This window comes from Microcebus murinus, chromosome 8 (assembly GCF_040939455.1).
Source record: "Microcebus murinus isolate Inina chromosome 8, M.murinus_Inina_mat1.0, whole genome shotgun sequence".
NCBI lineage: Eukaryota > Metazoa > Chordata > Mammalia > Primates > Cheirogaleidae > Microcebus > Microcebus murinus.
The window spans coordinates 93,503,545-93,516,185 of NC_134111.1; the positions used below are offsets into that span (position 1 = coordinate 93,503,545).

General features: G+C 40.9%; 1 protein-coding gene across 1 annotated transcript in view; it reads right to left on the bottom strand.

Moving 5' to 3' along the window:
• Positions 1–12,641, bottom strand: part of WDFY1 (WD repeat and FYVE domain containing 1) — a 53,270-nt gene that overhangs the window by 21,968 nt on the left and 18,661 nt on the right. The window contains exons 2-4 of the mRNA XM_076005979.1: positions 7,730–7,797; positions 3,348–3,421; positions 231–285 (exon numbers count right to left, since the gene is read on the bottom strand). Of these exons, the coding sequence (XP_075862094.1) occupies positions 231–285; positions 3,348–3,421; positions 7,730–7,797 (197 nt within the window). The remainder of the gene's footprint in view (positions 1–230; positions 286–3,347; positions 3,422–7,729; positions 7,798–12,641) is intronic.

The following is a 12,641-nucleotide window of genomic DNA, read 5'->3' on the forward strand; positions in this document are numbered from 1 at the left end:
ATGGTTAAAATTAAATCTGATACACATATCCAATATACAAAATTTTAAGCATTAATGAGCAGGAAAAAGATGATAAAACTCTAAAGAACTAATTATCTCTCACTAAATTGGGGTAACAAAACTAAACCGTTAATGTGAAAACCTAATTTTCAACATGAGAGATGCTGCCCTAGTTTTGTGCGTATCGACATGAATATGTGTGTGAGAGAGTGTGTGTGTATTATAATTACCTGGGTAGGTCTTGATAAAGTTCATTTTATTAAAATCTTCAGATATGTGAAATTCCTAAAAGTAAACACACACAATGATTTGGTTTTAAAAACAACAGGGACATAACATTTAAAATGAGGTAAAATCCAAAGATGGCTATCATAAAACCTGAGACTTAATATTTGCTATTTAAGGATGATTATGAATTGCTTCTTTCACCAGACCTGTCCTCAGGCCATCACTTCTTTGTGGGAGCAGACCAAATCGAATAAAGAAAGTGCCACTAACCAGCACAGCACTGTTGTCCACTTCTTCCTCCAAGTGGGCACTTTGTATTCCCTCTCCCAGTAACTGCAAATTTTTGGTAATTTTGCTCTCTTGGCTATAAAAAAAAATCCCTCAAGATGATGCATCAAAACTGCACATACCATTACAAACAGAGCTCTCAGCTACAGCAAAAATAAGGCATTGAGTAACTCAGCAATTTAATGGGGAAATTATATATATTTAATATACAAAACACATCAAAAAAGAGAAATTTACAAATTGTAGGTGGTTTTCATCTTCTCTTTACACCCCTGTATTTTGTAAATTTTCTATAGACTCTGTAATACTTTACAACTTGGAAAAAATTAAACATTTTAATGAAAAAAATAAGCCTTAGCATAAAAGTGAGAAGATAAAACTTTACAGAAAAATCACTAATTAAGAATTCTCTTGATCAATGCTAAACTGACATGGACATTATGAATTGCTGACTGACCAGAGTGAGGGGAAAAAAAGCACACAAAGGAATATGGATTTCTTGTTCTCCATCTTGTTTTGGCAAAGTACAAAAGTGTCTCAGCATTGTATATATTAATCTGCACTGGGAGAGGATCAATAGATCAATTGTGAGCTAATGCTAAATTGGATTTACATTGCCCCTCTCCACTGGGGAGCTGTAAGAGTCTTTACGTGTCATCCTATATTTAACCACAGTCTCCCCTTGAACCAAGAGTCATAAGAAGGGTCCCTAGAGAGATAATACACAAACACTGCCACCACTGAGCTTCTGAAGAATATTTGAAGGACTATTTGAAGAAGCCACTTTGTGGCTTCTTGTTAGATATATGCATGCACATCACCATGATCTTCCTACAAAATTTTCATGAGAAAGAGAAAAAGGAGAGCTATCTTTATAGGTATAAATGACTTTAGATTATTAGGCAATAGTTTCTTATATATATCTAAAGCACAAAGTAACAAAAATAACAAACTGGACTTGATCAAACTTTAGTGGGATTTGCCAATATTTGCTAATTGTGTATCCGATAAGGGCTTAGTATTTAATATATAGAAAAAACTCTTACAACTCAACAATTAAAAAAGCAAATAACCTAATTAAAAACTGGCAAAGGAATTAAATACTTTTCCAAAGAACATACCCAAATGACTGATAAGTACATGCAAAATGCCCAACATCACTAGTCATTAGGGAAACACAAATCAAAAGCACAATGAGGCCGGGCGCTGTGGCTCACGCCTGTAATCCTAGCTCTTGGGAGGCCGAGGCGGGCGGATTGCTCAAGGTCAGGAGTTCAAAACCAGCCTGAGCAAGAGCGAGACCCCGTCTCTACTATAAATAGAAAGAAATTAATTGGCCAACTGATATATATATAAAAAATTAGCCGGGCATAGTGGCGCATGCCTGTAGTCCCAGCTACTCGGGAGGCTGAGGCAGAAGGATCACTGGAGCCCAGGAGTTTGAGGTTGCTGTGAGCTAGGCTGACGCCACGGCACTCACTCTAGCCTGGACAACAAAGCGAGACTCTGTCTCCAAAAAAAAAAAAAGCACAATGAGGTGCCATTTCACACCCACGAGGATGGCCATAATAAAAACAAAACAAGTGGAAAGTAGCAAGGGTGGGCAATGATGTAGAGAAACTGGAACCCTCATACATTGCTGGTGGGAGTGTAAAATGGTGCTACCACATTAGAAAACAGTTTGGTGGTTCCTCAAAGGTTAAATATAGTTACCATATGACTCAGCAATTCCACTCCTAGGTATATAATACCCAAGAGAATTGAAAACATATGTTCACACAAAAACTTGTACATGAATGTTCATAGCAGTATTCATAATAGACAAAAAATGGAAACAAGCCAAATGTCCACCAACTAATGAATGTCCATCTACTAATAAACAAAGTGTGTGTATCTATATAATGAAATACTATTCCATCATAAAAAGGAATGAACTAATTCAAGTTACAACATGCATGAACCTTGAAAACATGCTAAGTGAAAAAAGACATTAAAAGGCCATGCATATTGCATAACTTTATTTACATTAAATGCCTGGAATAGGCAAATTCATAAATTCAGAGAGTAGATTAATGATTGCCAGGGGCTGGGGGACGGAGGCATGGGGAGTGACTGCTAATGTGTATGGGGTTTCTTGGTGGTGCGTGAGGGGGTGATGAAAATGTTCTGGAATTATGGAGTGGTAATGGTCATATAATCTTATGACCATACTGCAAAACCAGTGAATCATACACTTTAAAATGGTAAATATGGTATGTGAATTGTATCTCAATTAAGGGAAAAATAAATATATGCACACAATTAGATCCATAAAAGTACCAGTCTATAATAGATTAGAAATTTAAATATCTGGTCCTTCACCAAAGATGGTTGAGAATCACTATGAGTTGTTGGCTGGCTGGTTAGCCCCTAGCCTTGCTCCCTCCTCCTCCTCTCTTACTCTCTGTCTCTCACATACACACACACACACACACACACACACACACACACACACACACACACACACACACACACGAGTGACAGGGGCTCTCCACCATCATGGTTTAGGGATAGGGCTTGGACAAAGGCTGGACAAAGGCTGTGCTCTGTAGGCTAGCCCGAGCAGCCAGCCATCAATCACGACAACATTCTGAGCTCCACGGAAACAGTTCAAAATTAAGCACTAATTTAAATTAACCCATTGTTTGACCTAACATCTATACAGAACTAAACATTTTTTTATGCCAAACAATCAGACATCCATTGTCAGCTTTATTTAAACTGTCCCACATGAGTGATCCTGGGGAGGGCAATGTAAAGAATATAGTGAATGCATTCTGGAAGCTTCCTACCATTACGGCGCCGTTATCCTGGCCCACAAATATCCGCCTGCTGTCGTGATGGTAAGCCATAGCAGAGCAAGGAGCTGCCGGAGAAACAAAGACCACATTACATGCAAAGCTGAGCATTTTAAGTCATTGTTCAAAGTATATTATTATTAAGAAGAGCCATACAATTTTGGTTAAAATTGAGTTAAAAGAAGGTGCACATTTCTGCTGCTAAGGGCAGAAATGTTTTGTTAAAAAAAGCATGTAAATTTAAAATGTTACTTAAGTTCTCTCTGTTGTTTTAGTTTAAAATACTAATTTTACAAACCTTCTCAATTATTTCTATAATTTTGGGTGAAATGAGTCAGCATGAACTTTCATTGACTGAAGTTCCTACCTGTGCCTGGCGAGGCTGAGGACCGAGGTGATGTGATGCCCCAACACCCAGGGGATCACGCTGCCCCTGCCACCCTTCCCCATCAAAGGCCAAGAGTAGCTGGAATGTGTGCAAAGATGGGCTCCCTGCCCCAGACTGCCCATTCCATGGCCTACATCAGCAAGCTGGGAAGCCACCTTGGGATTAGTTTTTTCCTCAATGGTCAATGCTCATTTTTGCAATGACACACACAACTCAGTTTTTTAGTAACTGGAGTTCTGGGGTGTAGAGAGGTTTCTTTGTCCACAGTATTGTTACGTGCCTGGGATAACACCTGCCTCTTCTCATAAACACACCCCTTTCCATGCTACCCGCCCTTCCAGAAATCATGGGCCAGAGAATGAGTTTCAGAGAGAAGAAACTCTGAATTGTCTTCCTCTGCTAAAAATCAGAATTAAAATGATTTATAAAACAGAAAATTTAGAAAAAGAAATGTTTGGGTTCACTTTGGCCTAAAGAACTTTAGTTAATAAGGAAAGAATCACAACAAGGAAATTTCTGCCAGGAAAAAACAAAAGAAAACAAATGAACTTGAGTCTACTTTGAAATAAAACTACTCATAAAAAAAAGTAAAAGAGCCAGGCATAGTAGCTCGTATCTGTAATCCCAGCACTTTGGGAGGCTAAGGCAGGTGGAACACTTGCCTTAGGCCAGGAGTTCCAGACCAGCCTGGGAAACATAGCCAGGAGTTCCAGACCAGCCTGGGAAACATAGCAAGACCCCATCTCTACAAAAAATTAAAAGCACTAGCCAGGCACGGTAGCAGCATTGGTATTAAATCCTAATGCAATAGTTCTAAGCTTCAATTTTTTTTTATGCTTGACCCTACAACAAACTACATAAAAATGTAAAATCCCTCTTTTGAGTAAAAACTACAATGTGCTGGATAATTTTATAAGGCGAGAGAATTTTCACATACTTAAAAAAAACAAAGCTTCCCTAGTTTGCTTTGTATATAATGATGTCCTGGATTTCTTCCAAGAAGGAAGGTTTCCATTGAGATAAGCAATGTAAATTTAAAATAGAAGGGGAGAGGTTGGATATTCACTTAGTTTTATAAACAAGCAAAACACAAATTATCTTCCAAACCAGTGAACTTTTAAAAAGGCAACAGTGCAGTACAAAATCAAATGCTTAAAACTCTGGATCATACCAGAGGGCCAAATCCCAGCCTGCTGCAAGTTTTGTTGATAAAGTCTTTATGTTTTTTTGGAACACAGCCAGGCTCTTTCATTTATGCATTGTTTATGACTGTTTTCTGCTGCATGCATGTATTGTTTATGACTACTCATGCTACATGGCAGAGAGGAGTCGTTGCCACAGAGACTGTTGGCCCACGCAGTCCATATATTTCCTGTCTGGCCCTTTGCAAAATAAGTTTGTGGCCCTGCCCCATAACCGTGGTGGGTAGCACAGTTTTAGAGTCATAGACAGGCATGGATAGGAATCCTAACCACGAGCAATCAACTTAGCCCCTCTGGCCTCAGTTTCCTGATTCACAAAGAAAAATCTCACCTACCTTGCATAGCTTTTAGGATGATTTCATAGAACTCTATTACCAAAAAAACAGCCTGAAACACACAGCAGACACAAATTCTGAAAGTTACCTTTGCTATGTGAGGTAATGTTACGGAACATAATTGGACTCCATATAGCAATACACTGTTTGGCTGATTGACCAATCTGTCAGGTCACAGGAAAAAGCTTAAATTGGTAGATAACCACTAAAACATCCTAAATTAGGTAATCTGCACTGCAGATAGCTTTTAGAACCAACATGGTATTTTGCTTCTCATATTCTGAATTTAACTTTGAAATAAAAGCCATTCTAAAACAGACAAGCAGTTGTTTCTCATAATTCATTCACTGTTTTTTCTTTGGGGTGTTCTTGCAGCTTGATCAGTAGATCAAGGTCCAAATGGAGACAATAAAGCAGCACCATCTGGAAGCAACACGCTGCAAATGTGTAGACACAAACAAGCAGATGCCGGCCACCCACTGCAGAGAAGCTGTGGCTGTTCTTTCACGTCCCTCCTTGCTAGGCTGGGAATCCTTCACAGTTAAGCCAACTTAGGGAGGGATGGGGACAGAGAGATGCACAGCCACTTGCCTAAGATCTAGTGGGCAAGAGAGAGCACACATTTCTGCTCCTAGGGTTTTGGTAGGAGAGAGATTAATTGCAAAGTTGTGCTAAGTATCCAGGGGAAAATACAAGCCAAGAAGTAACTGAACTCAATATATGACAAAATCCATCTCAGTCTCTGTCTCTATTCTAATGAGCACGAACCCCAAGGCTGAGGACTCAAGGATTAAGCTATGAGCAAAATATTAACTACGGAGGGAGGGCGGGGTGGGAGGAATAACAGCAATAGCATTAACAACATTTTCCACAATGATAGCACAACTTTCCCCAACACCACCGCTAGCTATCTTACCTATCACTGGGCCACTGCAAAGGTAAGGAGTCATCAGCCTAACAGAAGCCTTTCTTTTTGGGGGGTGGCAGGCAGTAAAGAGTGGGCTCAGAGGCCCAGGGTGTCCCACCCACCTCTGCCCTGCTCTCAAAATTCCCTCAGTAAATGTCCGACAGGCTCCACAGGTACCTTTATCAAGACATCAGTCACTTCATATTTCAAGGTGAGAATTCAGGGTGAGAAACCAAGGTCATGCACTCACAGTACGTGCTGACATGGGTAACAAGGAGATGCTTCTGCTTGGGACAGTGAATCATGGTCAGGTTTTTAAGTAGTCGTCCAATGTGCTATGTATTGTAAAGTTTTATTGTTCCTTTTATAATAGTGATCTTTACACCGGTGTTCCAAAAATCATTCATTTTCATTGAATGATTATCAAGACAGAGAAGTTGACTAGACTGCCTAAGCTGCTGGTAGAAAGGAGAACAATTAAAAATTCCTAATGAAGTACCAATGTTTTGTGAAAATTATTACAGGATCTAAACGCTGCATACATAACGGAATACATGCACAAATGAGGAAGTGCTAACCGACAAGAGCGGTGCTTAGAAGAAACATGCAGACTGATCAAGCTCTGGAATTCCTATGACAAAGCTGAGAACAGTGTCAACAGCATCTGAGCAACCGTCAAGAGCTCTTCTTTGGAAAACTTTATAATGGTCTTCAGTAACAAACCATCAAGCGCATACCAAAGCCTTTTTCCTAGGGAGTCCTCTGAAACATTGAAACACTAAACTTAGGAAAATCCCTCATTAAGGAACAAAAGCACAAGAAAACTAGCAGCCATGGAGCTTCTGCATGGCAGAAGGTTGAATCCTGGGATGGCGAGATTCAACCCTCCACCTGGGCTTGGGTGACACCCAGGCATTCTCTGCAGGGCTTTCTTTTTAAGAAAAACTGAAGAAAAGAAGTGACAGAGAAGGATGGCAACACAGCTCAGACGTGCAGGAAGGGCTAGAATTTACGTGTGACCTTATGCCACTACCTCACAGGGCTGTTTTAAAGTCTCAGTGTAGAAGCTTTGTCGTCCAGATTTGTTTTTAGAACATACCTGAGTGAGAAATTCTCTATTTAGAACATGTTGTACCTTAGACCACATCTCTCAGTAGGACCCGGAGCTCTATGAAAACGTTGGGCAAAGGCCTGGTCAAAGTTATGGAGGGTAGGGAGTCCTTTTTCAGTGTTACTATCAGCTGCTACTAACTACAAACTTACTACTAACGTAAGTCAGCCAAATTAAGACAAAGGAAAACCAGAGAGAAACGTGCCTTTTCCTTTTTTCTTTTTCCCCAGTTTTGCTCAGATTGGCTTCAGTTAAGCCAGTAGACCCAACTTCCTTTGCAAAAGAAAAGTTTTCCTGCCGTGCACTGCAGCCTGCCAGAGGTATTAGGCAACTGAGATACTCATTTTGAAATCTAGCAGCGATTTTGGGCCAGACACTTTGATGAGGAAATCATCAACAACACTGGGACACACAGAGCAGCTCGGCTACTTACAGGCCATGGTGTGGTAGATGCTGGGCCAGTACTGACCGCTGTCTCTTTTCAGCCAGACGCGGATGGTTCTGCGGAGAAATGAAAAGAAGAAAAGAGCAGTTGATAGCAATTTTATCTTCTTTTCTGTTCCAGGAAATCTGAATTTTTTTTTTAAATTGTTCAATACTATTTCCTAGCTGACCTTATAAAGTTAATCAATTGGGCAAATGTATGTATGTGCACACAGACATATATAGTATACAGCACATAATATATATTCTATATAAACACATATAGTTACATATAGCATAATGGCATACGGTAAGTTATATAGTACCTAGGAGTCAAGATTTCAAATAATTTTAATATGGAAATGCTCGATATATAATGACATACAAAGAAAACTGAGGACCATTAACTGTTGTGTGAGCTTTGTCGCTTGACCACCTGAGCCCAGTGAGGAAAGCAGGGGGTGTAAGTGGAGAAGCTGCTGATGAATGTGGAGTCTGCCAGGAAGACAGCACACGGCTCGATCCCTGGTCTCAATCAGTCTTCCAGCCCTGGGAGGAAATCATTCCACACCATGTCCCTGGGCCCCCCTTTCATCAGAACGCACACAGGCGATCAGGAAATCCTGTGCGTGTGCAGGAAAATGACATGCGATCAAAACAGCCAGAGTCTAATCTCTGGGTTTACTACCTCGGAAAGACAATGGGAGCACTGTGCCGCCGGCCCCTGTGTGCTCACAGGCCCCTCTGAGCCCGGCCTCTTCCCCCACTGCATCCCCAGGATGTGCCCGCACTTCCCTGGGGCTTGCCCTGCTCAGCCCCTGAAGATCCTCACAACTAGCTTATCGTCCCCGCTGGCAACTCTGTCCCATTTTTATATTTCTAATAGCAACATAGATTCTGGCACATGGCAGGCGCTGAATAATTGTTTACAACTTTAAAATACATGAAAACTAAATGTTGATATTATACAATTCCATTTTTTTTTGAAGGTCAAGACAAGTAAAGCTGGTGAGTGGGCCTCGAGACAGTGGTTCTGCACCTGGGCACCATTGCATTGTCCTCTCTGTCCCCTCCCCACCCCCCCAGGCCATCGTGGCCTTCATCGAGGTGGTAACCACCTCCCCACACACAAGAGCAAGGCCTGGAAGCTAGATGCACACCTGGGCTAGCACAAGGGACACAGCCCGTTTGTTTGTGACTCTGAAGGGTGTGGCACAGCCTTCATCAGGGACTGCCGGATTTGAGTGTCCACGTCCCCATTCACATCGGAGAAAAGCCATTTCTTTGTGCAGCTAGTGGCTATGGTCAAAAATTCAACACAAAAATCAAACCTGGAGAAACATTTTGAATGCAAACATGAAAGTCAGCAAAAACAACATGGATGCAATTTGAAGGTTGTAAGAGGCCTTTAAGAAACATCAGCAACTGCAAATCCACCAGGGCCAGCACACCAAGGGACCACTGACTCGGTGCCAGGAAGGGCGTGGGAAGCACTCTGCCCTCCCGACCTCCAGCCGGCTGGAGCGACCCGGCAAGGCCCATGAGGGCTACGCGGTACATGTCAAAAGAGATGCTCCTTTGTGGCAAAAACACGGAGGGAATTTCTGAAACACGTGAGAGAAAGCCCTAAGGGGGGAGTAACACGCGGAGCATTCCAGAAGACATGTACATGGGGAGAGTATCTTAAGCAACATGTAAGAACTCCTGCCCCAGAAAGGGACGTATGTCAATGTCCAAGAGAAGGAAGTGGCAGGACCTACACAACTGTGTTTAATCTCCAGGGCCGCAGTCTTTCTTTTCAAGATGAAACCACCCTTTTGGGTGAGCACACCCTGGCTGCAGCAAACTCTCTGCAATGAAACACAGTCTCACTAGCCCCGTTGCGCATGAAACTAACAAGAAGAAAATGAAGCTCCAAGTAAAAGCATCTTGTGAAAAAAGGAAGTTTGGCCTCTTGGCTCAGTGGGTATGTCTCTCTTCAAAGGAAACCAAAAGAGCAGGCTTATCTCTGCCTAAAACAGAGAGTTGCTGAACTGTATGGGCGAGGAGATGCTCTCAAAACTTGGACTACTAACCATCAACTAAACACCACCTGGCTTTGTTTAAATGACCACAGACCAGTGAGCTTAGTTATTTTCTCTCAGAAGCATATTTTTCTTTATTAAAATCACTGATGCAGGAATAAAAAAAAAAGGACAAGTAAACCTGGTCAGGGACCAGGGATAAAAATCAGAACAGTGGTTGTTTCTGGGGAAAGAGGAGGACAGAGTGCAAAGGGACGCAAGGGAACTGTCCAGGGGAATGGCAGGGCTCTGGGAGTTGGTTACCATGGGTGTATGCATCTGCTAGAACTTGTCCAACTCTACCTAAGCTACGTACAGATTACTGTATATGGTTAAAAGAAAATTAAAACTAATAATTGACCTTCATTCATCCAAATAAGTAAGATGATCTAGCACCACAGTGACAGTAACGCTATTTTGTATGTGAACAAGCCTTAGGGCTAATGCAATCTCATCAAGCCTTGAGATCCACCTACTGATTTACAGAAAATACAGAGGAACATATTAAAGACTACCACAGGGGTACATTGAGCAAAATTAAGACTGTAAGGAAGTCTATAGATAAATGACTCAGTTTCTTCTACAAATAATTTGCAAGGGAAAAAAAATAGAGATAAAGGATAAGCCCATGGTAAAAAAAGGTTTTAGGGCTCTATCAGGCAATTACAATGTGCAGACTTATTTAGATCCTAATTCAAGCTATAAAATATATGTATACCATTAGAAAATAATTGGATTTGATATTAAAAAGTTATTATTTACTTCTTTAGGAGAGATAATGGCACTGCTCTTTACTTCTAAGTAGTATACACTAATTTCTAAATACCACATTGGCCCTCATTTGTCATTGTTAGCATGACCACCATAGTGCAGGTCCTCATGGCTTCCTCCATGGTCAGCCTCCTCTCATGGTGCCCAGTGGACTCCTTCTTCCCTCTAGTCCACCTCCAGCAAATCAACTGTCAGCTGCAGCTCCCACGAGCCCCTTGCATCACGCTGTTCCTGTGCTTAGAATCCGCCAGTGGTTACCCCAAATCCAGTTCAAAAGACAAACATATTCCCTATGACTCACCAACCCAGACCCTACATCCCAGTGAGCCATCATCCTCAGGTTCCCCAAATATGCCCAGTGCAGGTTATGCCCTAATCCTCCCTCCCTCCCCACCCTACCAAGAACTCTTCCGTCTAGACAGTGGTTTTCTGTGCAGATCGCAGGATGGGTACCATTTCAGCACAACTCCTTCATCTGATAGAGTCAACGGAAGCTTATATGGTGATGTGATTAGTATGTTGACTATATTCTACCTTACTTAAAACAGAATGCTATGGATACATTCCAACATAGGGAATGAAACCAAAAGAGCTGCAATAAGTGAAAGGGCAACTCCCAGCTAAGCATCAATCTGTTCAAAAATTCTCCTACACTTCCAAATACATGGTAACAAAGGCCAAGGGCACATGAAGATCATGGCTTTACACGGGGCCACTTCAAGCTTACTGGCTTCATCTGTATGAGGACCACAAAGGAGTTAAATCTACCAGCTACCTAGCTGTCAGGGTTTTTAGGTCCAAGGAAGAACAGAATGCTGATGCATTCTAAAACTCTTCAAATCAATCCCAAATGTCTTGGGTCGTGACTGTGTAGGTGGCTCAAAGGATCTGTGGCACAGGCTCTTCCCTCTGTACTCTTGAGAAGAGGGTAATATTCAGATATCAGAGAACTCTGTTGTGAGGAGGAAATCTTAAAGGTAATCTCTTCCAACCAATCATGTAACCTGGAAAAGTCTAATTTTAATTTCATACAGCCTCAAAATGAAATTTAAACTAGCCCAAGGTCAAAATGGAACCTACCCAGACTCTAGCATTTTCTAACACAGTATTAAAACATCAGCAAACAATTTGGTCTATACAAATTGGACCCATCCTAGGATACAACTAACTGATCACTTAGAGTGTTTCCTTTGAAAACTGTTTATGACACCCAGGCCATCCTTGTTTGGGAATCAGCTTCCAAATGAGGTACTTCATCTTGATAGCCAGTTCTACCTCTGTAGTCACACCTCCGTCTAGAATTCACTTCCTTCTCTTTTCAAGCCAGAACCTTCCCCTCCCTTACACACTGCTAAAATCTTCCCCTTCCAAGATTCAATCAAACCAATATTAAGTTTAACCCTTAACACTCTGGCACTCCCAAGAACCTAAGTATTAAACAGAGTTGCCTAATTTCTATGAGTAGTTTGTACTATGTCCAAAATACTTCTTATTAACTTAACAAACAGTTATAAAACTAGGTTTAAGTAGGGCTACTTATTTAAAAATCAGCAAGTTCCAGACTAAAAAAATTTACTATTCAGCAAATTAGAAGTAAAATCTACTATTCAGTAAGATGAAAGCAACATAATAATACAATTTCATTTAATAGGAGCAAACTATTTAAACTTCTAGGATGATATTAATAAACCATCTAATCACTAGTGTCAAGATCAGATGGTTTTATTTTTACATAAGTCACAATATTTTCTGCCTAGATGAATGTCTAAGTCACTCTCTCCACGAAGATGAAATAAAACAGCTTAATTTTTCCTTTAATATTTTGACAAATTTACACCCACACACCTAAACTCATTTTATGTTTTTCTGCTGCTTATTCTACCCATTCTTCTAGTGCCTGGATTTTCCTTTATATTCCAAGACCATGTCAATCTGGAAAAAAAAACACCTTTCCTTAAAACCACAATCTTGGAAACATGCTCATTCTTTTCCAAGCTCTATGTTTAAATTGTTTTAAAACAATAGTTTGATATTTTTCCAAAAAGGTACTTACAAAGGAAATGTGTTGTTTATTTCAGAGCCTACATA